The sequence below is a fragment of the Vanacampus margaritifer genome, chromosome 1 (genome assembly GCF_051991255.1).
Source record: "Vanacampus margaritifer isolate UIUO_Vmar chromosome 1, RoL_Vmar_1.0, whole genome shotgun sequence".
Classification (NCBI taxonomy): Eukaryota; Metazoa; Chordata; class Actinopteri; order Syngnathiformes; family Syngnathidae; genus Vanacampus; species Vanacampus margaritifer.
This window is the reverse complement of record NC_135432.1, coordinates 16,502,240-16,516,246: the sequence shown is the minus strand read 5'-3', so window position 1 is coordinate 16,516,246 and position 14,007 is coordinate 16,502,240. Positions and strand designations below refer to the sequence as shown.

General features: G+C 38.9%; 3 protein-coding genes across 9 annotated transcripts in view; 1 reads left to right on the top strand and 2 right to left on the bottom strand.

Moving 5' to 3' along the window:
- Positions 1-1,083: 1,083 nt before the first annotated feature.
- On the bottom strand, positions 1,084-5,696 carry LOC144040107 (PRELI domain containing protein 3B-like). Its single transcript, XM_077553949.1, has 6 exons — positions 5,552-5,696; positions 4,497-4,665; positions 4,328-4,417; positions 3,013-3,083; positions 2,618-2,720; positions 1,084-2,544 (listed from the first exon to the last, which is right to left on the bottom strand). Exons 1-6 carry the CDS (start codon positions 5,581-5,583, stop codon positions 2,428-2,430), a joined length of 582 nt encoding a protein of 193 aa, XP_077410075.1. The 5' UTR covers positions 5,584-5,696; the 3' UTR covers positions 1,084-2,427.
- A 1,381-nt stretch (positions 5,697-7,077) lies between these two features.
- On the top strand, positions 7,078-8,912 carry atp5f1e (ATP synthase F1 subunit epsilon). Its single transcript, XM_077577378.1, has 3 exons — positions 7,078-7,228; positions 7,570-7,691; positions 8,759-8,912. Coding segments are annotated over exons 1-3 (156 nt in total). The 5' UTR covers positions 7,078-7,196; the 3' UTR covers positions 8,761-8,912.
- A 165-nt stretch (positions 8,913-9,077) lies between these two features.
- The window catches only part of LOC144058787 (piezo-type mechanosensitive ion channel component 2), a 48,969-nt gene continuing 44,039 nt past the window's right edge, over positions 9,078-14,007 (bottom strand). For all 7 annotated transcript variants that reach the window (XM_077577348.1, XM_077577357.1, XM_077577313.1 and 4 more), the window contains 10 exons: positions 13,930-14,007; positions 13,694-13,852; positions 13,459-13,606; positions 12,946-13,134; positions 12,566-12,658; positions 11,538-11,707; positions 11,345-11,461; positions 11,164-11,243; positions 9,949-10,168; positions 9,078-9,817 (listed from right to left, as the gene is read on the bottom strand). The exon at positions 13,930-14,007 is cut by the window's right edge and continues 137 nt beyond it. In XM_077577348.1, the coding sequence (XP_077433474.1) occupies positions 9,565-9,817; positions 9,949-10,168; positions 11,164-11,243; positions 11,345-11,461; positions 11,538-11,707; positions 12,566-12,658; positions 12,946-13,134; positions 13,459-13,606; positions 13,694-13,852; positions 13,930-14,007 (1,507 nt within the window). In that variant the 3' untranslated portion in view covers positions 9,078-9,564. The remainder of the gene's footprint in view (positions 9,818-9,948; positions 10,169-11,163; positions 11,244-11,344; positions 11,462-11,537; positions 11,708-12,565; positions 12,659-12,945; positions 13,135-13,458; positions 13,607-13,693; positions 13,853-13,929) is intronic.

Here is a 14,007-nt window from a genome sequence, read left to right as displayed (position 1 = left end):
TTTTATTTATTATTAATTCAAAATATTGGGTGCATACATCTTAATTTATGTACGTACTGTATATATTTATGTTTATACTGTATGTGCTTTCACATTGCATGCCATATTCTTGAAGTACTGTATTTGACTGCATTTGATGTCATCCGTTTGAAATACTGGCAATGCAGAGGCACTCCCACGACTCAATGTAACGTTGCTTGAGTGTGCGTGGATGTCTCTGCTTTTCTCCATTACGCTCCCAATTAGTCGAATGCGTCATCAAATACTACAAACTGGGAACAAAATAATTCACACCACTTATTTTTTGAAGAGAAGGGTCAAAAATGCGTCACAACCTGTGTCTGTTGCCCTGTCAGTCGTCTGTGCTTTTTCTTTGTCTGTGATTTCCTACTGTGTGCCTGTTCATTGAACGCACCTTGATTCTCCTACGCGAAAAACAGTTGCTCTTGTTACAAAACGTTTCTAAAACTGAAAATTGAAAACCACACGTGTGTTTTTCATGTGCTTATTGAAATCATGCGTAGGAAATGCCAATGCTGTCACGTGGCTCCCTTGGAGCCTCAATTAGCGCGTCATGCTTCTCAACGAGGAGTTGGCGGGCTGTCTCATATTTCATTTTTAAAGTAACGGTACTAAGAAAAAAATTATACCGAGCTGTTTTTGACGCCAAAACATCAAGGTACGGTACTGGTATCCCGTGCAACACTACTTAAATATAAACCCAGTATGGCTCTTAGATCAGCAGCCTTGGGTCAATTAGTGGAACCCAGAGTTCAACGTAAACATGGTGAAGCTGCATTTAGCTGTTATGTTGCACACAAATGGAATAAGCAGCCAACAGAAGTGAAGTCAGCGCAGAGTGTAAATGCTTTTAAATCCAGGCTTATATATATATATATATATATATAAATCATATACAATTGATTATGGTAGACATTTCTTCTTTGTTATTTTAGTGTGACGCACAGTAAGTTGCCTTGTGTATAAAAATGTGCTATATAAGCTGCCTTGCCTTACTAACGAGGGGCTTTGTACACAACATTGGTCATCAACAGGTTAAATAGAACAGAATGTACAAGTCAATTTCACCACCATCATGAAACAATGGCATCACTTTATTTTCAAACCATGTCAGTGTGAATTCTCCTTTTAGTTACATGTTCACATTCTTGGAATGTAACACCACCATAGTATAAATATTATCCTATTTACAGCCGCTGTTCTTAAAATGTTGCCCATAAGAAAAGCATCACAGTTCATGAAAGGAACTAAACTGCATGGATGGATGGCTGAGCAAGACACAGATCTTCATATTGAAATAAAACTTCAGGCTGCTTTGAAAAAAAGCTACTGACCATGACACAAACATCCCTCGAATAACCACCGTTGCTGAAGGTCTGCGTGGTGAAGCAAGAAACAAAAACGCAGCCTGAATGACATCATGTGAATACGAACGCACAGATTCGAGGTTTGCTCAACCACCTTTTAATCCTTCCTGCCACCTGAACTCAAACTAGATCAGCTCTAACGCTTTGAGTGAATGGCACCGCGGAATAAAAGACGAGAAATCCAGTCACGCTGACCGAATACTTCTAAAATCACAAATGATATTGAACAGCCGCTTCGACCGTAAAGAGACATTTAACTCATTCACTGCCACAAATTCATTTAAACTATTTCTATTAAACGTTTTTTCTACTTTTGTTAACAAGAGTAAAAAAAACTAGATTTTTTTTTATTGTAGATTTAGAACAGATATAAAATTAGTGATTAATCGTGAGTTAACTAGTGAAGTCATGTGATTAATTACAAAAACATGTTTTAATCACCTGACGCTCCTAATTTTTAATAATCTTTTGGTCTTTTAAAAATAAATAAAAATATTTAAAAAAAATATTAAAATATAAAAAATTTGGGGCGTCAGGCAATTATTAATATTAGTAATCGTAATTAAATTGCATGACTTTACTAGTTAACTCACGATTAATCACAAATTTTATATCTGTTCGAAATGTACAATAATTTTTTTCTAGGTTTTCATACTCGTTAACAAAAGTAAAAAAAAAACAAAAAAACATCAAACTAATAGAAATAGTTAAAATGATTTTTTGACGTCTATAGCTGTCAATGGCAGTGAATGAGTTAAAGAGATTAACAGCTGTTTACAGTGCTTTTATGACATTCTTGTTGGATGAAAGGTACTGAAGGAGTGAGCTTGTGGCACGGCGTGAATAAAATAAAGTCATGTTGGCCTTGTTGGCTTTCATTTGCGCACACACAATCATTCTCCGACACACACACAACCTCACAATTTCACACACGCACAAAAGTGGCTCCGAGGGGCCGTGGTAATTAGGCTGTACTGGCTGACAAGGTGCACCGCCAACCAGAGAGGTGTGTCAGTTCATAATGGGTGGAGTCCCGCTGTCATTTGTCCGCAACGGCCGCCGCCATGGGCACACGGATGGTGCCGCGAGCCGTCGCCGCCAGCTCCTCGATTTCCGCGTTCAAGCGCCGGATAACCCACTCCATCGCCTCGCGGCCCTGACACCGTCCAACGGGGCAAAGGGTTAGGAAGAGGAGACGAGGTGAAAGGAAAATTCCGGGTTGTCCTCACCTTGCCGGCGTTGACAGAGATGGTGCTGGCCATGAGGCCCTCCAGGTAGCTGCTCAGACTGACACCTTTCACACTGATTAGAGCCTCCTGCGTCAGCACCGTCCTGGTCAACAACAGAGACAACACAGTACGTTCAACGCAAATTAAAACAACCCGTCTCACGTTCATTTTCATTACTGATGAAACTTTGCAGCTTCACGTCAAGATCATTTTTGCTTCGGCGATATTTGTTTCTGGAAACTAACTATAATTCTCCAGGGATTCATGATCGTCATATTCAAGGGTCCTACCATGCACAAGGATTTCTGAGCCATCATTCATATTGTTACTAACAAAAATGAGTCACACAACATGTGCATCGTATTCAGCGTTGAGACAGAAGAATAAAAACGTACTTGTCAGGATCCTGCGGATGAGGCTTATACGTCAGCTTCTCGTCCACAGACACCAGGTTAGTGAAGGAGATCTGACAAGACCAAACAAGATGTGAAGTTAGTGCTTCCTTGAAGGCACTTCATTGGAACTGAACACAAAGACTTCAAACATCTGATTGACTTTTCACCAATATATACATATTTTATTTTGCTATTTTATTTATTGTGTCTTAGGTTAGCTCTGTCAGCATATACTGTACATAAGTAGTTCAACTTTTTGACTTCCCTTTTCAGTGATAACAGTTAGCCCGCGAATTAGCAGCTATTTGGGAGTTAGCGTGCGGGTGAATAGTTAGCAAGCGGGCTAACCGTTAGCTCGCGAATTAGCGGCTATTAGTCCGCGAGCTAACCGGGTAGCTCGCGAATTAATGACTATTAGGTTAGCCGTGAGCTAACGGTTAGCTCGCGGGCTAACCTAATAGCCGTTTTTTAGCGACTATTTGGGAGTTATCCCGGGGTTAGCCCGCGAGCTAACAGTTAGCCCAAGAATTAGTGGCTATTTGGGAGGTGGCATTATAGTTGGTGCAAACTTAAACATGTTGTAAATCACAAAAGCTGTTTAATAAACATGTGCTTGAAGGCATTTAAGCAGTCAAGTGCTGGAGTTTTTATTATTATTAAAAATTTTGACACCAACTTTTTTTTTTTTATACCAAATGTATATCAGCTTCAAATATCGGTTATCGGCCTCCCTGACTACGATAATCGATATCGGCCCTGAAAAAGCATATCGGTTTATCTCTAAACGATACAACAAATATCCCATAATTTATAACGTCTCAATTATTGCCTAAGCTTGCCCGGAAGAACAACAGAATTGTGAAAATGTCACACGACACACGTGACGGAAAAATGGCCCAAATCATGGAAAATATTGAAAAATCATTCCGCTTAATCTCTAAACGATACAACAAATATCCCATAATTTATAACGTCTCAATTATTGCCTAAGCTTGCCCGGAAGAACAACAGAATTGTGAAAATGTCACACGACACACGTGACGGAAAAATGGCCCAAATCATGGAAAATATTGAAAAATCATTCCGCTTAATCTCTAAACGATACAACAAATATCCCATAATTTATAACGTCTCAATTATTGCCTAAGATTGCCCGGAAGAACAACAGAATTGTGAAAATGTCACACGACACACGTGACGGAAAAATGGCCCAAATCATGGAAAATATTGAAAAATCATTCCGCTTAATTTGTATTTTACAGGTTCACTACACACAGTGAAATATTGATGCACAAATATGTAAGTGGCTACTCACATTTGTAGATTTGAGCTCAAAGATCTTCTGTTTGGGGTCCACTACTGAATGTTCTTGGACATAAGTGCACGTTCTTGTTAACCCAATGATCTGCAGGAAAAAGACAGAAGCATTTATAATCTGAATCCAAACTTTTTTTTTTTTCAATGTAATGAACATTTGCACTTACAGATTTGGCAATGGCGGGAAGACCCCACTCCGTGCTAAGCAGTCTTTTACTGTGTAACCGCCCCTCCGTGTCCACCCGTCTGTCCAGAACATCCACACCAAACACACCGGGATTCATGGGGTTGGGGTACTTCTGCATTGCTGCCTTGGTCACCGTCTCCCATGGGTGGCTGTTAAACCATGTGGGATAGTATGTATACTTTGAAATAATGGAAAATGGACTTTTCACTTTTTGAATGGTGGTGGGGGAGTGGGTGTTGATCTTTGCTGATGTCATGTGGCATACATGTGTGAATTAGGGGGGTTGGGGGCGATTCCCTGCGTAATCGATGGAATAATTGAACAAATATTTGTGTGACAGCTCTACAATAATGTAACGTTTATATTACCCACAAGATTGAAATAGCCACTAGAGTTAAAGTTCCAAGCTTTAAAAACATAACAATTAAATCGCCCAAAATATATAGGCCTATTTTTAAAATGATCTTTATTTTGTATTTATTGTCTGCTGTCGAACAGTTTGTAAATTGTCTCGTCAGCTGTTGACAAGGGAAACGCCCCAGTTATTACGTATTGCCGGGCAGAATGTTATGTAATCGTGGTTGTGTCAGATTCCAGCTTCATAAGTGATGCAAGATATAATAATGAGGGGGAAACTCCCGTATTTATGGGCTGCCCTAATTCCCCACTATCATTTTATATTTAAAAAACGTATATCTCGATAAGTAAAAGTTTTATGCTTGCAGCACGAAACTAACAACAAGTTTAGGCATTTGCTCCAGAGACTTCCCTGCTCGAACCTTTGTATTACAAAGTTCAAAAACGACTGGTTGTGACGCTAAGAAGACCTACGGTATCTATGAGAACAACACCAGCAACCACTTTGGCTACTTGAACCATTTACCTTACTCAATCCAACTTCCCTAACTTGGCTAAAGTGGCTAGCCTTGTTCAAGTTTATGAAGAAGCGGCGCAATAAACGTTTTCGAGGAGGTCTAAACGTGTGACTGATTACGCGGAAATTGTGGCGAAACCCAAAGAGACAAAAGCACTCACTTGAAAATGTGCTCTGACGTCCAGATCTTCATTTTTGTGTCCTGCTTTGTCCGTCAGAGCTCAGGAGCCGGGCCAGCTAAGGTGATAGCGTGACCGCAGCGAAGAAGGAGAAAGGACTGGCGGATAGAAAGTCGGAAGGGACAAACTTCTCAGGCGGCAACCGGAGATAACAGACTCCCTCTCGCGGTAGACACTTGAATTTTTTTTCCCGTTGTATCCTATAGTACGGTATTTTATTGGGTACAGTATTACGGTGGCCAACCTAATTCTGAATGTAAAGTAGCAAGTGCAATGATTGTAAAGACTTGTTTTATTTACTGTCTAGGTGTATGTTAGCCATTTGTATCCATCTCACTAATTTTTTGAACTATTTTACTAGCTGTGATAATGCAAAGAAACTTGCCAACGGTGTGGATTTTTGTCTGAATTATCGTTTTGTTATTCCCAACTTCAGCTCATTATATGCTTCTTATACATTTTACCTCAATTTTACCCACCGTTGGCCCTTTTTTTTTACAGGGGGGAAAAAAAGAGTACTCGAGTACAGATGCCAGCTTTCAATTTTGATGAAAATAATTCATTTTAATCAACAGTAATTAAGATTTGACATGACCTGTATTTCTGTACTATATCTATAATGAGAATTGCTCAAATGCCTATTGTCTTACCTGCTAACAGAATGTATCGAAACAGTAACTCTGGGAATGGAAAGCAAATAATTTCTTCAATGAGTTACTTACACAATTTAAAGGTGTAGTTTAAATCGGTTGAGTAATGTGGAGTGGGGGTTATGGAAAATGTCTCTTAATTGTGGTCTTTTATTATGAAAACGTGGCATTCTGAAAACGGATAAATTATTGGTAGGCTATGGCAAAAAACGGTTCCCTAGGATATCTTGATTCTGAATAAGGTGAACATTATGAAGTTGAAAAAAATGAGCGTGTTGAGTTGAGAAATGCAGATGGATTAGTTTTGTAAGATTGTCAAAATTTCTACAGTAATTTCAGAATTATTGTTTTGGAAAATGTGAAAAACTGGGGGCGGTACTCAAATATCTTGATTAATTTAGGCATTTTTAATGGAAAATATGAATGCTGAAAAAAAATTGTTCATTTTGGGAAAGTGACATATAACATTAAAATACTGTAAATACACAACGTAATTTAGCAAATAATTTTAATTTTAAAATGATAGCTGGATTGCTGAGGCATATTTTAGCCACAGACACAATATACGGTATTCTTACTATTCCAGTCGCCCAAAATCGTCTAAATGTGTGTGTGTGTGTATACAGCAAAAAAAATCTATTTTTTTCTTCTTTTTTTTCTTTTTATTAAATCAGAGTTCCAGACTGACTTTTTTTCTTTTACCTGAATTTTTAAATGGGCTGAAGGGTAGAGCAGAACTTTGACAGCAACAAAAAATACATTAATCAAGAATAGTAATTGTATATTTAAAAAAACAACAATTGTAAACTTATTGGTTGCACTGGCACGAGTAGAGTAAAAATGTTGCTGCGCTTCCTTAAATTTTAGAGGTAACACGGGAGGGGAGGGGCGAACCTATGTGTAAATGACGTCATCACGTACGCGTCCGACTCCTCCGACCTGCCCTTGAAGCTGAAGCTACACACAAAACTGCTAAGATGGTCGCGTACTGGAGACAAGCGGGACTCAGGTGAAAACAAAGACCTTGATGACACGCATTTTTAGCTTGTTTAAACGATTGGCGGATGCACGAATAGGTGTACTGTAGCGTAATCTGTTAAATCTTCAGTTTTAAGGTTTTGACGGAGCTTTGCTAGTTAGCCGCCATGCTAATGCTACTCGAAGTCAGCTCGTCCACACGTTAACGCTTTACTTGTGCTGCCTCTCGCGTCGGCCATCCAAAACGAGCTGTGTTCATGATTAGACATACGACCACGTATCGACATTGCATTTTCATTGTTGTTTTTTTGACATACTATAGCTTTCACTTTAACGTGCCGCTGGCCGATTGTGTGTTTGTCCTCTGTGCAGCTACATCCGCTTCTCGTCGATCTGCGCCAACGCGGTGCGGGCCGCCCTCAAGCCACAGGTGCAAAGTGTTGCGATGAAGGCGGCCGAAGCCAGTGTCAAAGTAGCCAAGCCCAAAACTGCATGTAAGTTCACGTCTGAATACGTGGATCGTTCAACACCAGGAGGGTGACTCATTTTGTTATAGACTTTAATCTCACAGTGTTTCCCAACATGAAAAATCTCACCGCACACCATCGAACAAAATTGGCATGCCTTACTCGGTGTGAAATTCGGGTCTTTTTAATTGAACACAAAGCTCACAAGATGTCATGATTTTCTCTCTTGGTTGTATTCAGCAGGTGGATACACAGGTTGTGCATTTAATTTATTTTTGCTATACACTATAAGTGACAACTTTGATGAGACTGGACAAATACTTCGGACACTACTGAACTCTCGAAGCACGCAAGTTGAGAATCACTGCTAAAAAAAATAAACCAATACATAATTTGGCCTATTATAATATGCTTGATGGCTCATGATCATTGTGCAGACTGATTGCGGCAGCTAACAAGCTAAAGCGTTTTTATTGATGCATGTTACTAAACCGCTGCGTAACGTAAACATGATCAATTAAATATTATATTACAGTCACGTGGTCTGTTTTATTTTCCATTTTGTATTTTTGTTCAGAGCCTAGTAGGCTCTCTCTCTCTCTCTCTCTCTATCTATCTATCTATCTATCTATCTATCTATCTATCTATCTATATATATATATATATTTTTACTCTTGTTTGGTGTGCTGTGAAATTTTTGCAATGTAAAATATGTGCCTTGGCTCAATAAATGTTGGGAAACACTAAAAGAGGCTAACCGACATACCATATGAGGACAGTGCATCTCTTTATGGACATAGTTATGTTGATAATAAAAATCGAGTGCAATCCTTTTTTTTTTGAAAAAAAAACCCAAAACAGATCTGGTTTCAACTTATGTATGTGTTGCTAATGAAGTGTCTGTTGTAATTACCAAGGCAGTCCGCCTAGCCAAATTGTTGTTGTTTGAAAAATGTTTAGACCAAATTATAATGCTTTGTAAAGTATTGCAAGGTCTTGTTTTTTTTCTTCTTCTGCATTTTAATCAAAGTGCACCTAGTCAATGTGCGTGCTCTGTTCTAGGCATTTATTTCATTTCATTTCTGCCTCTGCAGGATGTGCTCCTGTGATGTAGAACGCTCCCAACTGCAACTGTCTGAAAAAAGATGGAGGACGATGTGATGTCCTGAAGAGGCGAAATAACAACATAATGGAAATTCCCTCCCTGTTATTTGTAATTAAAGTTAAATTAAACCAGATTCATGCTAAGACTGATTTTATTTTATTTGTGTTGACATTGTTTTTCAACTGATAAAAACTTAGAACAAAATGTTATTTTGTAAAAAATTTAAACTTTGTGAAAATGTATTGTAGATGTGTAAGACTTGCAGTTCAGTAGTTTGTACAAAGAAAATCCAAAACCAGGAGTCAATGCCCTCAAATAGGTTTTTAGTAAAAAGGAACAAACAATTCATGTTAGGAATTAAGGAGGAACATTGGACTACATTTTGTTAACAGAGTATGGGGAGAATTAACATTCATTTTTGTGTGCATATTTTAAATGGAGGGAGATACAAAGAGACTCCAGCATCAAATCAATTAATCGTGTAATTGATTATTAGTATCAATCCCAATTAGAAATGCATGCAATCAAGTGGGCATCCGGTAGACCATTCATTTGTATTCTTCTGGTTTAATGATTAAATCACTTTTAAGTGTTAGGGGTCATGACACCAGACATTTGTATAATATAAACTTCATCTTGCTTTTGATCACAGTCGAGACACATCGACATCCATCATTTCCTACTTGAATGATTTATGATACAGCCCTTAAGTGGCAGAACAGTTGACCGTTTTCTGCAACATATATTCAGCTGCATCCGTCGGAAAAGTCCACAGAAGAGCAGCAAGTTCCCAGTCTAGCTGTCCTTCTCTCTGGTCATCTTGATCATGGTCTCGGGCGATCTGTAGAGGAAGATGAGCTTCTCGAAGAGCGTCTCCTCCAGCTCCATCTCTCCGGTCTCGCGCACCACAAAGATGTCCGTGCACAGCTTGAGGACGCGGTCCACGCACGGCAGCTCCTCAAACATGATGGAGCGTGAGATGCCGTTGAAGAACTCCCTCACAAACTTGCCGATGACCAACACCACGGACATGTAGAGGCCCACGATTCTATGGAGAAAGCAAAGCAAGTATTGCTTGGAAACGTCTGAGTTTATGCTCCTGTGAATGAAATCCTTCATTTTTAAGTGACTTGTTGGACTTCACATACTGTTCTGATTTTTTGCACCCAGGTTACCTACCCGTGTCCAGCCAAAAAGCCCAGACTGGCTGGGCTGACTTTGTCACTGAACACCACGATTTCGATGCTGTCACATTTGTGGTCAGACGAGACAAGTGTCGGAATGCACTCCTGTACCATCCACCATTGGCCCGCCTCCCGCTGCGAAGTGCTGTTGACTTTTCGGAGTCTGATGGACAAGGGTCTGAAGAAAGCCAGGAGTTCTGGACTGTCAGTATGGCCTATGGGCAACACAAACAGGTTCACTGTCAACAAATAGCAATGTAACTGCATAAAATGTACTATAATGAATTTAAAATATAGCTCATGTTTCTTTTACTACACTTTCGATAGTGTAAACTTGGATGCTTGTATTTAAAAGTTTGCTATTATAAATTGAAAAGGGGGCTAATTAAGGTAGACAAAACAGCATGTTTATTCAGCCATTAACATTCATTTTCAACACTTTAGATAGGTCAAGAATTCATAAAAATGACAATTATGTGGCCATGACCAAAAGTATATTTTTGGAAAAGTATTAAATTTGCTAAATTGGGACTTAGGAGGTTTTGGCCTGACGCCAGCGCTATGCAGGTGAATAATTCATTGATTGTTCCATACTTGAGCTATTGCATTGAAGTGTGGTGGGTGTGCTGGCAAAACCTACAACGAACCCATTTTTCTTTTACAGAAACGTACGAATTTGTGTCGTTTTCAGATGTGGATACAGAGGTCACACTAATCCAATATTTATACACTTTAAAATGTAATGAATTGGTGGCGTTTAACCGCCTTTAAATAATGTACAAAGCCCATCATGAAATTTTAACAATTAACATGCAAATCAAAAGAAAAAGGGGGAAAATTAAGAGGAATAGATATTTTTCCAAACTTAAATACAGAACAAAACAAAAAGAACGATGTATTAACTAAATCATCTCAGTCTCTTTGTATTTTTAAAAACTGTATAAAAGCACAATTATTGGAAAAATACATACAGCACAAGGTCATTTCGTTGAATTATTTTGTTTGTTACATTGAAAGCGTCTTGACTGCTTGCTGTCATTTATTTTGTGTTAATCTTTTTTTGTGAGGCAGATATAAGTTTAACTTCTTTTTGTCTCCCCCCTTTTTTTTTTTAAAGAATGAAATAAAAGTTTTTAATTGAATTGAATTGAAGAATTGACTGACGTTTGAACAAAAATGTGTCATGACTGTTATTAAAGCATCAACTAACCTATGTTCATCCTGGTTGCCATTTTGGACTCTGGTCCTTTGGGACCCCTGAAGAACTTGGGCAGCAGTGAGTCAATGATCCTACCAGGACAGAGAAGCAAATCGCCAGTTAGACTACATTTCAAATATCCACTTGAGGCTGCGTGGTGCGACTATCTGGCTCGTCATTAACTGCGACTCACACGTGTTCGCTGCTGTTGCCATTCAGCATGTGGACTATTCCTTCCTTCAACGCCTTGTCTTCAAACTTCACCGTGTGTTCCCCCACTGTCTTGGCGTTCATCGATATGGAGGCATTTCTAAAACAGGATATAGTATGTAAAACGCCTGGGGGGGCGGGGGGTAAAAAAACCAACAAAATGAAGCCAGCCTGACCTGAGCAGTGTCCATCGTAGCGTCATGTATAAATGAGGGGAGTTGCTGAGCTCCTCAATCATGGCCTCCCGACTGGCCGGGCTGATGCTCCAAAGCAGGCTGGCATCACTCTTGATCTTTGCAATCATAACGTCTTCAGCCTCATAGTTCATTATGAACTGCATAGCGGACTTGAGGAGAGAGAATAAATAAAAGCAGTCAGTCAGCCATTTTAGTCTAAATAAATAACAAAAAAATCTGTGTGGAGACGCAAAATATTGTGATGAACAAAACAGTGTGTTTGTGTTATTGTTAGTCTAATGTACTGAGGGCCCAAGTGGGCCCTAATTAGAGCTGCACCAGAACAGGAAAATATGAGAGCAACAAGTTCATGTTCTACTACCCTTTGGCTTCTGTTTTTGGATTTGTTTTTATTATTTTTCAGACTTTTTTGCCTTTCTGACATTCTGGGCAATTCTATGGACACGTGTGGTCATTTTCTGCCTCTCTTCTTCCTTTTTGGGACATTTTATGTTTATTTTTTCCCCAGCAATTTTTATGGTAATTTTCCGGATTTCTTTTGTTTTTGGATTATTATTATTTTTGGTTACTTATTGAATATTTTATTTTTTGCCTTTTTTTAAAATCCAATTATCTGACATTTTTTGGCAATTTCGTAGGCGCTTTGTGGTAATTTTCTGCTTTTCCTCTCTTTGGACATTTTATTGGCACTTTTTAGAAATTTTTGGTCATTTTTGAAACTTAAAATAAAAATCTCGATTACTCTCTTTTTTCTGATGACAATGAATTTTTTTACTATTTATTTTTTTAAATTAATTATTTATCTAAATTATTAATTCATTTAAATAATATTTTTAACTAAAAAATAAAAATATATTTATTTCAACAACTTTTTATTTTTTTAAGAGATTCACAGTAGGCCACAGGAGACGGACCAAAGAGCCACATGTAGCAGACCCCAGTTTTAGTAGTATTGTGAATTACTGAACTAGACATTTGCTTTATTGAAGAAGAGAAGCTCATCTCACTGGGTAGGTTGCGTAGACTTTGGTGAGTCGGTTGAATGCCGCTTCTGAGTATGAAACTAAGTTCTGCTCCTGGGCGCTCATAGTGAAGAGGGGCTGCAAACAAAGGGAGTAACCCGCGATAAATCCACTTGTGGCATTGTGTACAACACCAAACCAATTATGCTTGTCATTTCACATCAGTTGACAGTAACAACTATTATTGCTGTATTGAACACACACACAAACACATAGTGGCTGTAATTACTTTTACGATAACATCTGACACCACCATAACATTTTCTAGATGCTCTGTGTATTGCGTAAACAAATGTCCCTGGCCACTACGAGAGTAAATACGACAAAGTGAATGTCAAACAACAAGCACGTGAATTCCTCCTGACCTCATATCCAGCAATGCTGAGTTGAATGGAGACGTCAATAGGCTGATTTGTGACACCGGCTGCTGATTGGACGAGAGACATGAAGAGCAGTGGGAACCAGATGATGCTGATGAGAGCAAAGATGATGAGTCCTCCCATGCCGTATTTCACCACCTTCTTTTTCTTTTGTCCTGGCGGGTGGGGGAATTTCTGAAACAATGATCAATCAATTAATAAGCAAATAAAATACTACCACACCGCTTTAGAATTGTTGTGTAGACTTTATTCTTAATCATTTAGATTTGGTGGTGCACTGTGGTCCCAAGTACTGCCAATGCCACACTGACAGTTATTTCCTACCCAAGACCCTGTACAGTAGAGTCAATTCACAAATGTGTTTCGAAATAAAATTGAAAATAATTGCTGAAAACATGCAAAGATTTTTTTTTACATTAAACATGAATTGTTTTTCACCATTTTGGTTTATCTTTTGCATGTGGCTATGACAAACTTGGAAATCTGGCATGACGTTACTTTTTCAGACTCCCTCCAGCACTTGAGGATGAATATATTGGCATAGATGTCTTCCAAACAGATCCAGCTGGACAAGGACAGAGTGGTATCGGTCCAGACCCAGTCCATCACAGCCCTTAACTCCGTTAGGAAGGGGACCAAACGAAACCTGGCAGAAAAATACAATGTCATGTCATATCGTGTGTTTGTTTTACTCCTTAAAAGTTCTAGTTAAAGAAAGGCAGCGCATGTTTACCCTTGGAAGAGGAAGAGATTGAGGTAGTTGAAGTTTTTGGTGAGGAAATTTCCCAGGATGCGGTTTGGGTAGCCACACTTGATCTGGTACGCAGATAGGCCAAAGTAAATACACTTTACAAAGTACCACAGCTGGGCGACAGGATTACGGTTGAACCTCCTGTGTGCACAACACAAGACATTGAAGGGGACATCAACAGTTGCTTATTATTCCAAATGAATGAATGAACACTTTACCTCTCAGTGACCCCGGGTAGGATAAAGAACATCCAGAAGTGTATGCCAAACACTAACACCACTTGGAAAACACACTTT